At 45.7% G+C, this 14,349-nt stretch overlaps 1 protein-coding gene and 1 non-coding gene across 13 annotated transcripts in view; one reads left to right on the forward strand and one right to left on the reverse strand.

Moving 5' to 3' along the window:
• SLC22A23 (solute carrier family 22 member 23) overlaps positions 1 to 14,349 on the reverse strand; it is a 185,902-nt gene that overhangs the window by 99,319 nt on the left and 72,234 nt on the right. Inside the window, exon 3 of one of the 12 annotated variants that reach the window (XM_059688467.1) lies at positions 167 to 7,750. The exons of 10 other annotated variants lie outside the window; for them this stretch is intronic. In XM_059688467.1, the coding sequence (XP_059544450.1) occupies positions 7,639 to 7,750 (112 nt within the window). In that variant the 3' untranslated portion in view covers positions 167 to 7,638. Of the gene's footprint in view, positions 1 to 166; positions 7,751 to 14,349 lie in introns of those variants that run through there. One more of the 12 variants, XM_059688461.1, reaches the window with a different exon arrangement.
• LOC132232066 (U6 spliceosomal RNA) lies at positions 6,611 to 6,717 on the forward strand. The gene has a single exon (XR_009452229.1). It is a non-coding gene; the product is annotated as a U6 spliceosomal RNA (small nuclear RNA).

The following is a 14,349-nucleotide window of genomic DNA, read 5'->3' on the forward strand; positions in this document are numbered from 1 at the left end:
ACTATTATTGTCCCTATTTTGAGAAACAGTTTTTAGTCCACATTGAAACAGCTAGAAGTGTCACTGCTGGGATTTACTTTCTAAACCTTGCCCAAAGACATGTTTTAGAAAAAGAAGAAGGGGAAGAGAGAGAGAAGAAAGAAAGAAAGAAAGAAAGAAAGAAAGAAAGAAAGAAAGAAAGGAAGGAAGGAAGGAAGGAAGGAAGGAAGGAAGGAAGGAAGGAAGGAAGGAAGGAAGAAAGAAAGAAAGAAAGAAAGAAAGAAAGAAAGAAAGAAAGAAAGAAAGAAAGAAAGAAAGAAAGAAAGAAAGAAAGAGAGAGAAACTTTGATCAGCCGCCTCCTGCACGTGCCCGGAGCAGGGGGTTGAACCCGCTACCTGGGTATGTGCCTTTGGTACAAGGACGGCATTCCAACCAACCGAGCCACACCAGCTGGGGCCAATGCTGGGATTTTAAACATGGGCAACTTTGTCCAGAGTTCGAGCTCTGCCTTAAGAACATGGACACCTGGAAGAAGGCAGAAACGGAACTTGAAGTATGAAACATCAAGGTCAAGGAAGTCTGGCACAAATGAACTTCCTCCTCAGTCTGAGAGGAAATACACCGGTCAATCACATTCCTCTGGCGTTTCAAAGTAGGGCCTGGACGCAGGAAGAGGTCATGGGAAACGGATTTTACAGTGCAGAGTAAGAAGGGCAGGATGCACTAACATCCAGCAGGAAGCTTCCTCCTCACACCGTCTCGGGAGCCCTTCCAGTTCAGGGACGGATGGGAGCAGATGCTGAGGTCAGGCAATGTGAAAGGGCATGGACAGGAGGAGAAGGCCAGGAAGAGGTTTCTTATCCTTGAGAAACCTTTATTTCCTTTTAGACCTGGAGTCCAAAGGCCAGAGACCACCCTTTGCTCTGTCTCCTAGGGAACCACGCTCCTTTGTCTCCCATCCTCATTGCACAGGGTTGCTCAGAACACCTCTCGGCTCGGCCGTGCCTGTCAGTCAGAGAGCTGCAAGCACAACACAGGTGTTAGATGCAAGCCTTTGAATGCAGAAATTACAGGAGAATTTAGGCCCAAACTTTCAAATTCTGATTTGTTTTTCCTCTCAAAATTCTGGCCTCAAATCTCCCTTTTTCCCATTATTTTGTCACCAAATATTTATGAAGTGCTTAAAATATGCTGAGGAATGGGATTTCTTTTTCTCCTGTAAAATTCCAATTGGTCAAAAGCTTGCTGAACATGTAATTTCAGGCTGTGTCCTGTGCAGAGAGGAATCAGCACCACCGGCCTGTGACTGCCAGCACTCCTCGAAAGGCCTCCTCGCAAGCTGGCCCCTGGCTGGCATCTGGGAACATGGGTTTCAGGAGTCCTACCTCTGTGCCCTGACAACATGGCTCTCTGTGCCTACACGGTTTAGACAGACAATGTGCTGTATGCTGATCACCTGCTTTCCCGCGGAGGGTGTGGAGGTGGGAAGTGCTAGGCAGAGGGTGTCTATGAGACCAGCCCCCAGTAAAAACCCTGGGCAATGGGTCTCTAATGGGCTTCCCTGGCAGATGGCACTTAACACGTGTTGTCATGACTCACTGCTGGGGACCGAAGCTCATCCTGTGAGACTCCACAGAGAGGGCTCTGAGAAACCAAGCCTGTTTTCCTCCGGATTTTGGCTCGTGCACTTTCTGCCTTTGCTGATTTTGCTCTATGTCCTCTTGCTGTAATAAATTACAGCCAGACTAGATGCTGAGGTGTGGAGTCCTATGTCCTCCAGTGAATCATCGATCCTGGGGGTGGTCTTGGGGACTGCCGACACAGCCATCCCCAGCCAAATCATTTTGGGATACTGTCCTTCTGAATCTGTGCTGTGCCAGCGCAGGAAGGCCTGGGGGAGAGACGGAGGTGCTTGCTAGATGGATCCTGAAGCAAAAGTGTGGGAGAAGCCACACATCATATTATCTATTGTTTCATTCGAATGTGAGCACATGCTCAGGAGATAGTACCTTGTGATTTCTGCTCTTCAGAAATTCGCAGTAAAGTATAAGAGACAACAATGGAGATGGTGGCGGTGATGTTGGTGATGTTGATAATGATGGTGGTGATGGTGAGGTTGATGAAGATGATGGTGATGATGAAGATGATGTTGTTGATGGTGGTACTGATGATAATGGCGATGATGGTGATAGTGATGGAGGCAATAATAGCAAACATGTACCTGGGACTTATTATGTGCCAGGCAGTCTCCAAGCACTTGCCGTGTTAACTCATTTAATCCTCATAGCAACCCTGGGAGGTAGGCAATTGTATTGTCTCCATCTTTATAGATGAGGAAGTTGAGCACAAAAAGATTAAGTACTGACCCAGGCCATATAATTAGTTATTAGCAACACATCCTCTGGCTTCAGAATCTGAGTTCTTAACCGATACACCATACTGTCTCTCTCTCTCTGGACACAAAGGTAACTCCTAACTAGTATAAACAGGCCCAACTGAACCTACATATTTAAAAAGTACAGTCTACCAAACATCAGAATATTTTTGGGCATGTTTTGATGCCTGTGCCAGACTCTGTGTGGCTAGGTTCATGGCCAGTGTGTCTTTGGGTTGCCTCCATGGCTCACACTTTGCACACAGTAAGCATTCAGATGCAAATAGATAGAGAAGAATGACCAGCAGTGTGAGGACAGCACAGTCTAGAATTGTGATGGCAGGTCTCAGGGAACACGTGACATTAAGGGGGATCTCAAAGATAAGTTCCAAATAGGTTCTCCACATGGCAGTAACATGAGCAGAGAGGTGGACTCAACAATGACCATGGTAAGTTGACAGGACCAAGGGAATAAAGGGTGTGCCTTGGTAAAACTGGGAGAAATCTAATTAAGATTAAATGAAAAGCAAGAGTTACAAGCAGTGGGTAGTCAGCGAGGAAGAAAGTGACAGTGACAAAAGTGATGATTTGATAAGATTTATCTGGGGGCACAACAGAGAGATGACTTGATGGGCCAGAGCCCTGGAGCAGGGCAAGGAATTGAGAAACTGCTCCAAGAGTCTCACCACGACATCAATCAGCACAATACTCAGCCAGAGTCCACGACTGGGGGAGTTTCAGTGCTGGATTTGCCTCCATAATGAGTAAGATCTTGGACGTATCCTTTCTGAGCTGAGAGGTGGCAGCTGACAATCTCAGAATTTTCCCCACTTTAACCTTTTAGGAGTCTAAAAGGATAGTAGCTGTGGGTTTTAAGAACCATTTCTAAAGAGAGAATAGAATCTGGTAGCTAATTAACAGTGTCAGGTGGCTGAAGAGTGAGTTCAGAAAGCTGAGTGAATAATGGTGACCATGATGGGAGCAAGAAGTCGGCCCTTTGGAACAGCCTGGATGAACCTGGAGAGCATCATAATAAGTGAAATAAGCCAGAGAAAGACAAGTACCATATGATTTCACTCATATGTGGAGTCTAATGATCAAAATAAACTAACAAACAAAATAGAAACAGACTCATAGACAGAGAACAGACTGACAGTTGTCAGAGGGGATTATGGAGCTGGGTAAAAAAGGTGAAGGGATTAAGAAAACAAACAACTCATAGACACAGCCAAAAGCATGGTGATTAACAGAGGGAGAAGGGAGAGGGGGAGGTAGAAGAAGGTGAAGGGGGGATAAATGGTGATGGAAGCAGACCTGACTTAGAGTGGTGAACACACAATACAATATACAGATGATGGCACTGAATTGTACACCAGAAACCGATATAATTTTATTAACCAATGTCATCCCAATAAATTCAATAAAATAAAAGAAATTGGTGGTTGTTTTATGCCAGTAAATCTAGGGTAATTTGTTTCACAGCAATAACTGGAACGAAGAGTATGACAAGGAACGGTTAGGTGTTCTACAATCCCATTTCTTCTTGGACATAAAGGAAGAAGACATTAACTAGCTCTTTTGCAGGTTGTTGACATTCCATTTGACTGAGGACAAGCCAATGGGATGTAGAGGGGAGTACGCCACATTGCGGTCTGGTTATAAAAATGCCTGTTCAATCATTTACCATCTCTTCCCTTCCTGCAGTGACAGTGGAGGCCAGTTTATAAAGATGGCACTATCAAAAGACTGGAGATTTCTGAGTCACTGAGTCATCCTTACCTGGTAGCGACCTGTCCAGGAAAGATGGCTAGCATCAGAGCAATGCATGAATGATAAATAAATTATCATCGAGCTACTGGGATTGGGGGTGTGTTACAGCCCGAGGATCTCTTACTCTGATTAATACACATGGCAAATTCACTGTATTTGTATTACCACATTGTAATTACTAATACAGGTTCATTGAGCACTTGCAATGTGCTAGGAAGCCATATTACTCTGCAGGCACGCTCACTTTCCCTGGCTTACAATGCAAACAGAACTTAATACACTCAGGGTCACAAAGATATTGCAAAGAAGGGGAATTTCCTTGAAGATGGAGCACTGTGAGGCAAACCTAAAATAAGGTGGTCTTCCAAGAGTTAAATGAGCAAAATCCATTGGAAGAGGACAGCCATCTATAAATATACCTGCTGACATACATTTTTGTTAAACAGGCACTCTGAATTTATTACTAAATCACCAATTTTAGTAATAATGGAGTATATGCAAAATTCCCTGGTTTTATTTATATATTTTTAGTAAATAAACCACTATGGACTGGTTAAAATGTATTTTACAGCCATTTTTAAGGGTTAGAAATAATTTTCGCTATGGTATCTTTCTATATTTTATGACTTTAATTAAATTTCTGATTTCTGTTCCAAACACTGCAATATGACAGTATAAAACATGTTTTAATCATTAAAAAAAGAAAAATTCAAATACATTACTTATTTCACACAGAAATATGTTTAATGGCAAAAACAATCTCAAAAGCTATAAGGAGTGAGATTTTAAATGGCAACAAGCTACAAGAAAAAAAAAAGGCAGAGAAAAATTAAAAGCAAGCCCAAGAGAAAATGACTTTGTTGGTAGTTGCTTTATCTGCCCTTATTCATCACTTAGCATTTTTAGTACTCCCAGCTTCAAAACAAACCACCCCCTTTCAAAATATTGCTTATACAACTGTGGTTGAGTCTGATTAACTCTCATGATTATATCTGAGCACATTCTGTGTTTTGGAAAAGAATATCAGCTGCTGGCCCTCAGGAAACTAATTGCTTTTCCTCACATTGAGCACAGTTATTCATCCAACTAAACCATTCACTTACCACAGCGGTGGGCACCACTGCGAGCTTTCCCGCCCAGGGATCAGCATGGGCCGGTGGGCGGGTGCCAAGGCCATGACTGTGGGCAGAGATGGGAGTTCCGGGGACAAACTGCTCAGTCCTACTGCACAATCTGTTTCCAGGAGACGTAATTTGCCACTCTTTGTACAGTGTCTGTCTCCAGGGACGGGACTTAAAGCTTCTAATGTGCGTATCTGTATTGAATCCACACTGCTGCTATTAAATATGACAGGATAAGCAATTCTGCAACTGGCCCCTTCCAGTTAATTATCTTCCCCTGTACACATACTCCAGGTCACCACTGGCAAAGACTATTTCTGGTTTACCAGGGCAGAAAGGAGAGATCCAGTATAAATGTCTACCAACTGTCTTTATTTTTATCAAAATATTCTTCTTAGAGAAAAACACATGGCTAGTCTATTTACTTAAATTTGTCTTTAGGCAGTTGGTAATTGGGAATTTAATAGAAGTAAGTTCATTTGGAGCTGTGTGTCGTTCAATTCCATTTCTATAGCAGTTGGAAGCCTCTTCCATATCTCATCTTTGAATATTTTATAGCCATATATATTTCTTTGGAAAAATACATTGCATTTGGGGTAATAAACATTTTATTAAGCAACCATGCCAGTAAGACCAAAGCAGTAAATACTGATGCTGGCTTCAGAACACAATCATTATTGTGCAATCACTCCAGAGTGGCATCCACTAGTGTGAAGCCAGACCAAAGACTGGACACCCAGCCATTGCCTCCTCCCTCCTCCTTTAACCATTGCTGTGCCTTGATCAAGTGAGGCCAACACCAAATCTGGGTGCAAAGTGAACTCTCCCACTGCTCTCCTCTCTTAAACCAACTTTCTGAGCCAGGTTGGAGCCTCTACCAACACCGCACCTCCCACCACCCCTTCCACCTCCCTCTGCTCATATCATGTAACTCCCACTTGAGTTGCCATGCATCTCCTTCTATAGAATGTGCCTTCTCATCTCCTGGTCACTAAATACCTCCTGTCTGCAGTCCTCCTTTTCACAGGAAGACACCCATCTCTCAAAGCTCATGTCCTTCTTGCCTTCTGCTAAATTTCCAATTACTTTCAGCCACCCATGCCAATCCCTAATTCACTCATCTACACTATGGAGTCTGTTGAACACTGTTCCAGCACAGCTCACCATACAACACTGTCTTGGGTTATTTGGACAAAAACCAATGGGACAAATATTAACCTTGTAGGCCAGCTGGAGAGAGACATGACATATTAGTAGATCATAAGAAAGGAAAAAGTAAAGTCTGACAGGGGTTCCTAGACTGAGACTGGCCCTTTAGCTTGGGGGTTGGGGAGATGGGAAGATCTGTAAAGAAAAAAGGCCTTTGTGCTCGCCTGCGCAGCACATGTGCTAAAGTTGGAAGGATGCAGAGAAGATTAGCATGGCCCTCGTGCAAGGATGGCATGAAAAAATGTGATGCATTCCACATTTTCAAAAAGAAAAGAAATGGGGCCTTCTGAGTTGGTCCAGTGAGAAACTGGTAGAATTTAGAAATGCAAATGGTGGACAGAGGACTAAGGCATTTCAGGTGGAAGGAAGGGGACAGTGAAGGCATGCAGAAAGGGCTGGGTGTAGAGTCAAGAGGAGGGAACACAGGAAGGAGAACAACAGCAATAACGGGGAAGAGCTGCTCAGATCTCTCCTCCCCGCGCCCCACGCCTTCCTGGGCCTGCAGTGCGGAGACTGAGTGGGGGCACCCTCTCTCTTCAGTCTGTAGGCAGCAGGAGGGCCAGCACCACCTCTCCTGGCTTGGGTCCTGCCCCCTCCAGTGCAGCCACAAGAGGTGAGACTGTTATGTTTCTGAAAGTGGGCTGCAGCGAACGCCACTCAGCAGCAGTTGCAGAATATCTGTGCCGCACCAAGGCCCCGAGAATAGTGTTGGCAAAGGGAGAGGCTGGGCAGGGAGCAGGCAGGAGACTGCTGACGCACCCGACAGGATCTGAGGGCAGCAGGGCAGTGGCCCTGGCAGCAGGCACTTCTGCTTCCCCTCGGAGACTCCGCTCCTTCTCGAGCACATCAAGTCCTCTCCACGGCCCCTTGGCCCCCGTAAGAACAGGACACACATAGTTTTCCCTGACTGAAGACACTGCTGTTCAGCAACTGCTGTGAGTGGTTCCACCCAGACCAGGACACACACAGGATGTCTGAGGTGTGTGAAGGGCTGGGCAACGTCGTTATGGAGCCTGTTTACATGGAAACTGGCAACAACAGCACATACCTAACCCACTTGTGACTAATTCCTACATGTCCTCAAGTCCTCCTGTAACATTCAGTGTTGCCAACGCCCCGGAGACTTTGTCCTTCTCGCTCAGCTGACCTAGGATCCTTTGCCCCTCTTGCTGAGCCTACATCTGTCAGGCGGGTGTGCTGGGAGGCCAGAGGTCAACGTGGCCACAAGTCCAGAAAGCACAGGCGGCGAGAACCTGGGTGGTCCTCCCAGCATGTAGAGCACTTCCTCCTGCAAGACTAGGGATATTTAAACAAAAGTTTTACACAGAGACCATCACTGCTATTACCACTCAGACAATAAACTTTAATTTCCCTTGAAAAGCAATCATTTCCTTTTCTTTTTAAATATTCCTGGACAACTTTGAGCTCCTTTCACTCTCTGAGGGGCATTAGACTGCTGTTCAGGAGGTCTGAGTTCACTCGAGTTCAGACACCATCTCTGTCTTAGCTGCGTCTTTTAACCTGTCTCAGCATCAGATTTTAACATGAAGGATGAGCTGGACTGAGTCCTGGGGGCTAAGCTGCAGCTCAAGCAAAGCCCGTCTCACAGGACAGCCTGGTGGGCCCTTCCCGCCAGCCTGCCCGCGGCCCGGTGTTCTCCACGATGAAGTCTGAGGCCCTTCCTGAGCCCTGCAGGCTCTCCCCTCCCCCTGGCCTGCCTGCCAGGCAAGTTCCACATGGCTGAGTGCAGGCTGGAGCAGAAACAGAAAACATGCTTCTCCACCGAAGGGGCTTAGGCATCTTCTCCCCCCTCCCCCCCCCCCCCGCCCCCGATGTGCTCTTTCTTTGTGGCAAAAGTCTTATAACTTCCTAGATTAGAAGCTCTAGGGAAAGGCCCTCCTTTTAAATGATCATTTATAAGCTGTAAATATCACCAAATCCTCCCTAACAATGTCCAGGGTGTGCTTCTCCCTGTCAAGGATGAAATTTTTATCTCACGCTATTGGTTGCTGTCAGAATATGTGCAGCAAATTCAAGGTGCTGCACCAGGGCACGGGGTGGGAGAGGGGAGGATAGACGGCATTCCACTTGGTTTTGAAAATTTTAGCTTATGCAAAAGAGAAAGGTAAACATACCTTGTGGGGGTTAGAATGCTGACTCTTTTTTCCTTCCCCCAATATTAAATTTCTCCCACTAACTCCCTGCTCTTTATCACCTGGAACACAAGCTGAAAACCTAAACCCGTGGACTTTGTACTTAAGACAGAAACTTCTGCAATTCACACTGAGGTCACACAGCCAGGTGGCCTCGGATTACTGATGGCCACTCAGCAAGCCTCCCTCAGGTCCCAGCAGGCGTGTTTCAAGGGCCTCCTGCAGTTTTGTTCATGAGGGATGAATAATGTGCAGACATTTCCCCCAGCGTCAGAGATTTTCGAACAGGATCACTTTAAACCTTTGAAGAGAAAGTGTGAGTACGTGTATGCATATGCCTGTGTGCAAGCAAGAGAAAGAGAGAAATATAAAGCACATGATGAGGGATAAGGGGAGAGAGGGTGAAAGGTGCAGGGATCCTACATGGTAACAGAAAGCAGGCTCTGGGACAGCCGTGTGGTATGTGGATACTACACTAACACACAGGGCCAGTGGGGTGGATGGTTTGCACAAACTCAACGAGTTGAGCAGGTCTGGGAAATGTGTAGATGAAAGTTGTAAACACCAGGAGTCGGTTGGGCAAACAGAAATGGTATTTTTGAATACAACATCTACACTAACCTATCCTGTAATAGAGTTGGGTAAGATGTTAATAAAATATTCCTGCAAGGGACTATTTCAAACTACAATCATAAGGTATTGATAAGAAGACTATCTGAGGGAGTAACTGATTCAGATGTGTCAGTTAGTATTTATATACATTTGTGTCCCCTAACATTGGCCTGCCAATGAAACAAATATTTCCTGACATTATCATGAAACCAGACATTCTGGGAGATTTATCAATATGTACAATCAAGCACCATGGAACTGGACTCTATTTTTGAACTTCTTATTTACTCTACATAAAACTCTATACACCAAAGTCAACACTAACATTCTTTCATGCCAATCCTAACTCATGTAAAGTTGTTTTTAAAAAGTGTACAGCCTGTTTGCCAGGACAGAAAACTATGGTGGGTTTGTGGATTCGTCGTGGGCTATGCCATGCTGCAGTAACAAACAAGTCTTAGCAATTTCAGAGCTTTAAACATCCAAGTTTATTTCCTGCTCAAACGATCTGCCCCCTGAGGCTGGTTGGGGGGCTCTTCCATCACTGTCACTTGGGATGCAGGCTGAAAGAGCGGCCGCCCTCTTCAACATTGCTGGTTGGTGTGTTAGAAGCCTAGAGGGTCTCTCATAGGTAAATGAACTACATCATACTGCTCTTGGTTCATTGGCCAGAACTAGACACATGGAACTGTCCAATCTCAAGAGAAATAGTGGCAAAAGGCACCGATGACTTCCACACTTTGTTGTTGTTGTTAATCCTCACCTGAAGATATTTTTTCCATTGATTTTCTTTTTTTCTTTTGAGAGAGAGAGAGTGGAAGAGAGGGCAAGAGAGAGAGAGAAAAACATCGATATAAGAGAGACACATCAATTGGTTGCCTCCTACACATACCCTGACGGAGGCCAGGGATTGAACCTGCAATTCAGGTACAGCCCTTGATAGGGAATCAAAGCCACCACACTTTGGTGTGCAGGCTGATGTTCTAACCACTGAGCATCGGCCAAGGCAACTTCCACACTTTGTTGAGTTTTCAAAAATGTTTCAAATGCACATCATATGTGACATGATCTCCTGGATACTTTGTGTCCTTAGAGAAATAGCTGATGTGTCTAGACCACCTTCTGTGTCTCCTTCATAAGAGTCTTAATACCATCACTGGGACAAACTAAAGTCCCCCTGTGGCCCAACATCATTAGGAGGTAAAAACAGAACCCTAACTTAGCAACGTCTGCCTGACCACTGACCCCGGTGCCAGCATCACAGTGGAGCCTCAGCTCTGCAATTTTATCCCCTTATTTTTTTCTCAGGGACCTTTCACTGAGGCAGCTTTTTTCTATTCTACCACAGGTTGGGCGTGATCAACGACAGGAGAGCAGAACAGAGCTGAGTATGTCACTTTGTGGCGAGGGCTTCAGGACCGCCCCTCAGCACTGATGTGCCAGTGGCCCAGCTGGAAGCACGGGTAGCAGCACCACGTGAAGCCCTGTCGTGGTGAAGGGCAGGAACTCGCAGCCAGACACACCGTCTCAATCCTAGTCCTATCACCAGCCCAGGGAACCTGGACAGGTGGCCTTCTTGTGGGAGGGGGACAGAAATAGCACCTCTGTCCGGGGTCACTGTGCGGATGGAAGGAGGAGCCCAGAGCTCAGGAAGCACAGGTGTTTGTTTCTTCCTGTTCTTTTTCTTATCCCCATCATCTCGACCTCCCTTAAGCAGCTTCTTTCAAACTAATTTGCTACCTCCAAGAGCAAGTCACTTTCCTCACAATAACCCTGTGAGGTGGGTATAACATCCCCGCTAATTAACGAAAACACCGAGGTGTCTCAGATCCACAGGTGCTGCCTGGGCCGCACTCCCGCACAGCGCTCTCCCTGGTCTGTGATGCCGTGGACACGGGCCCCTTTAACGTAGGGAAGTGACCCCGTCCAGGTCATCCCTCACGTGTACCAGAACCCTGCGAAGAAGCTGTTCTGCTCAATCTGACAAACACGAGACAGCGTTTTCTCTACCAGAATATACTCAGTATGCTTGATGGAGTGGAGGCACCAACTCCCAGTTCTGTGCACGAGAGCCAGCCAGGCTCACGCCTCAGGTGTTGGAGGTGAATCGGGAAGAAAGGTGGGGATGAAGACAGTGAGAGGGACTACCCCAGCCTGCAACTCAGATGCTGTAGCATTTTATTCCTGGCTTTGTCACATAGCCTGTACATACCACATGCTGACAGGTAAGGTGCATTTTGGTCCTCGTCTGATGCACTTTGCTACCTTTCCACCTTGACTAGAGTCACATTATTATTATTACTATTGTTATTATTATTTTAATCCTCACCTGAGAATAGAAAGGACTGAGGGGTGGGGGCGGGGGCGGGGGAGGGGAGAGAAACATCGATGTGAGAAAGACACATTGATTGGTCGCCTCCTGCATGCACCCTTGGGCAGAGGAACGAATGTGCAACCCAGGTGCGTGCCCTTGACTGGGAATCAAGCCCATGACCTTTGGTGCACGGGCTGATGCTCTAACCGAGCGAGCACACAGGCCAGGGCTAGGGTCATATTGTTTTGCCTGTGGCCTTTTAAGGTGCCATAAGCCCACTCTGACCTTGTGTGTGGTAGACGGGAGGGTCCCCAGAAGCACAGGCGTGACGCAGGCTTCCTCTCACTGATCTAGTATCAGCACTGTCTTCCCTCCCAACCAGGGAAGTTCTCTAGAGCAGAGGGTGGCGAACTATAGCGTCTGGACCAAATTCAACCTGATGCCTTTTTCTGTAAATAAAGCTTTACTATTACTAGAACACTCATTTGTTTACCTATTATCTATGGCTGCTTTCATGCTACACTGGCAGAATTGAGTTCTGAGAGAAACCAAATGGCCCAAAAAACTCCAAATACTTACCACCTGGCCCTTTCCAGAAAGTCTGCTGAGCCCTGGCCTGGGGGACCGTGGCAAGGGGAGGCGTGGGAAGGAAAGAGCTTTGGCCAAACAAGAACGTCACTGCTGCCAATTCCCATGCAAAGGCAGACCCTCAGGTCAAAGGGCGCATGTCTCATTTAACAAATATCTTCTTACACTTGGACATAACAAGTGAGATAAACACAATCTCTGCCCTTTGGGAGTTTACAATCATGTGTTGAACTGCCCTGGCCAGGTAGCTCAGTTGGTTAGAGCATCGTCCCGATATGCCAAGTTGCTGGTTCGATTTCCAGTCAAGGCACATAGAAGAATCAACCAATGAATGCATAAATAAGCGGAACAACAAAGTGATGTGTTTTTTTCTCTCTCTCTCTTTCTCTCCCTTCCTCTCTGTCTCTCAAATCAATTAAGAAACAAAATAAAATTGTGTGTTGGGGTAAAAATGGGGGCATAAGAGAAAGAGAAGGAATAGAGATATGTAAAAATTCAAGTACAGGACAAATCACAGCGATACTTTCACACAGCAGTGAAACAAGTGAATTACAGCCATAAAGGTCAACACAGATGTGCCTCAGGAATAATGCTAAGTAAAAAGAACAAATGCAGAAGAACACTGTTGTATGATCCAACTCACTAAAAGTTCAAAAACATGCAAAATTAAGTGATATGTTGTTTATGAATACTCACAGAGGAGGCAAAATTATAAAGAAAAGCAAGGGAAGGAGTAACACTAGAGCCAGGCTCATGGTGAACAGGAGGGCAGGAGTGAGAGGGGTGGAGAAGGGGCCCCAGGGCACGTCAAATGTAATGGCCTTGTCCTTCCTCTAAAGCTGGGTGGTGGGCACACACATGGGCATGATGCCAGATCCTTCATATCCAACATATTCTATTAGTATTTTTATGTTTACTCAATATTTAATCAAAGTAAAATTTGCAACTAGAATGGACATGCTGAGTGCTATGCTTCTGTAACAGAACAGGAGAGAGTGCTGTGGGCACCCAGGGGAGGGCCACTCACTCGGAGAAAATCCCTGGGAAGAATGGCACATATGCCCCATGAGGACTTGATGAGCAAATTCCACCCTGAGAAAAAGTCACAGAGGAGTGGTCTAGCAAAGAAGAGCCTGTGCAGAACTGAGAGACGCAGCAGATTACAGGATTTCCGAGGGACTGAAACCGGCAAGTGAGGTGGAGAGCAGGGAAAGCAGGGCTGCAGGGTCCGCTGGCCAGAGTGAACGACCCTCTGCTCCCACAGCACCATGAGCCTCTGGAAGACGGAGGCCATGGGATAAAGGGGCACAATCAGAGGTGCCTTTGAAGACAATTCTTGCTGCAGCAACATCCTGTGATCCTAAAGTCCCCCCAGGTTCTGCTGGGGTGAGAATAATGCCAGTAACTGTATGTATGCACCATCAGCATTTCAACAAACAACATCCAGAAGGTGTCAGGCCAAGATGACAACCCTCCATTAACACAGTGGCTGCTTCCCGACTCCTGGCTGCCATGAGCAAGAACACCACAGTGCTGTGTAAATACATTTACTGTACATTGAACTAACTATTTGTGCATTGGCAGAGCTTACAATGGGAAAGACATTCCATGGCAAATCCACAAAGCAGACATTCCTTCTCTAAAATAAAGAATCTCCCACCATTTGTCAACTTTATGGTACTAGATTTTACTCCATCAGACTCATTTTAAACACTCTCTATAAAATGATTCTTACAAATATAGTCTTTAAAAAGATAGATAAGTGAAAACTATGAATGTTATGAATACTTTAAAACCAGTTAGAAACACATTTCTCTGGCAGCGAGAACACGTGTGGATATACGTGCTATAAAGAAAAGCGTGAAAGCAGCACTGCCGTTGGGTTTCGTCATCACACCACCTGGTTCAAGTTTATACCTTCATTACTATAAGGATGACCATATTTTTTTGCTTCCTGCTACTTCTATTTGAAAAAAAGTCAACATATGCTTTTATTTATTAATGCTTGCAATAAGTTCTACCAAATCTTCAAAAATGGTCTCCAAGGAATATAGCAAATGTCCTCAAAACTATATAATCCAGGAACTCCAATTGGGAGTACAGACCTAAAACAACTGAAAGCAAGGTCTCAAACAGATACTTGCACAGCCAAGTTCAGAGTAGAATTACTCACAGTGGCCAAAAGGCGGACGCCACCTGAGTGTCCATCCCCGGGTGAATGGATACAC

The sequence above is a fragment of the Myotis daubentonii genome, chromosome 3, assembly GCF_963259705.1.
Source record: "Myotis daubentonii chromosome 3, mMyoDau2.1, whole genome shotgun sequence".
Lineage (NCBI taxonomy): Eukaryota > Metazoa > Chordata > Mammalia > Chiroptera > Vespertilionidae > Myotis > Myotis daubentonii.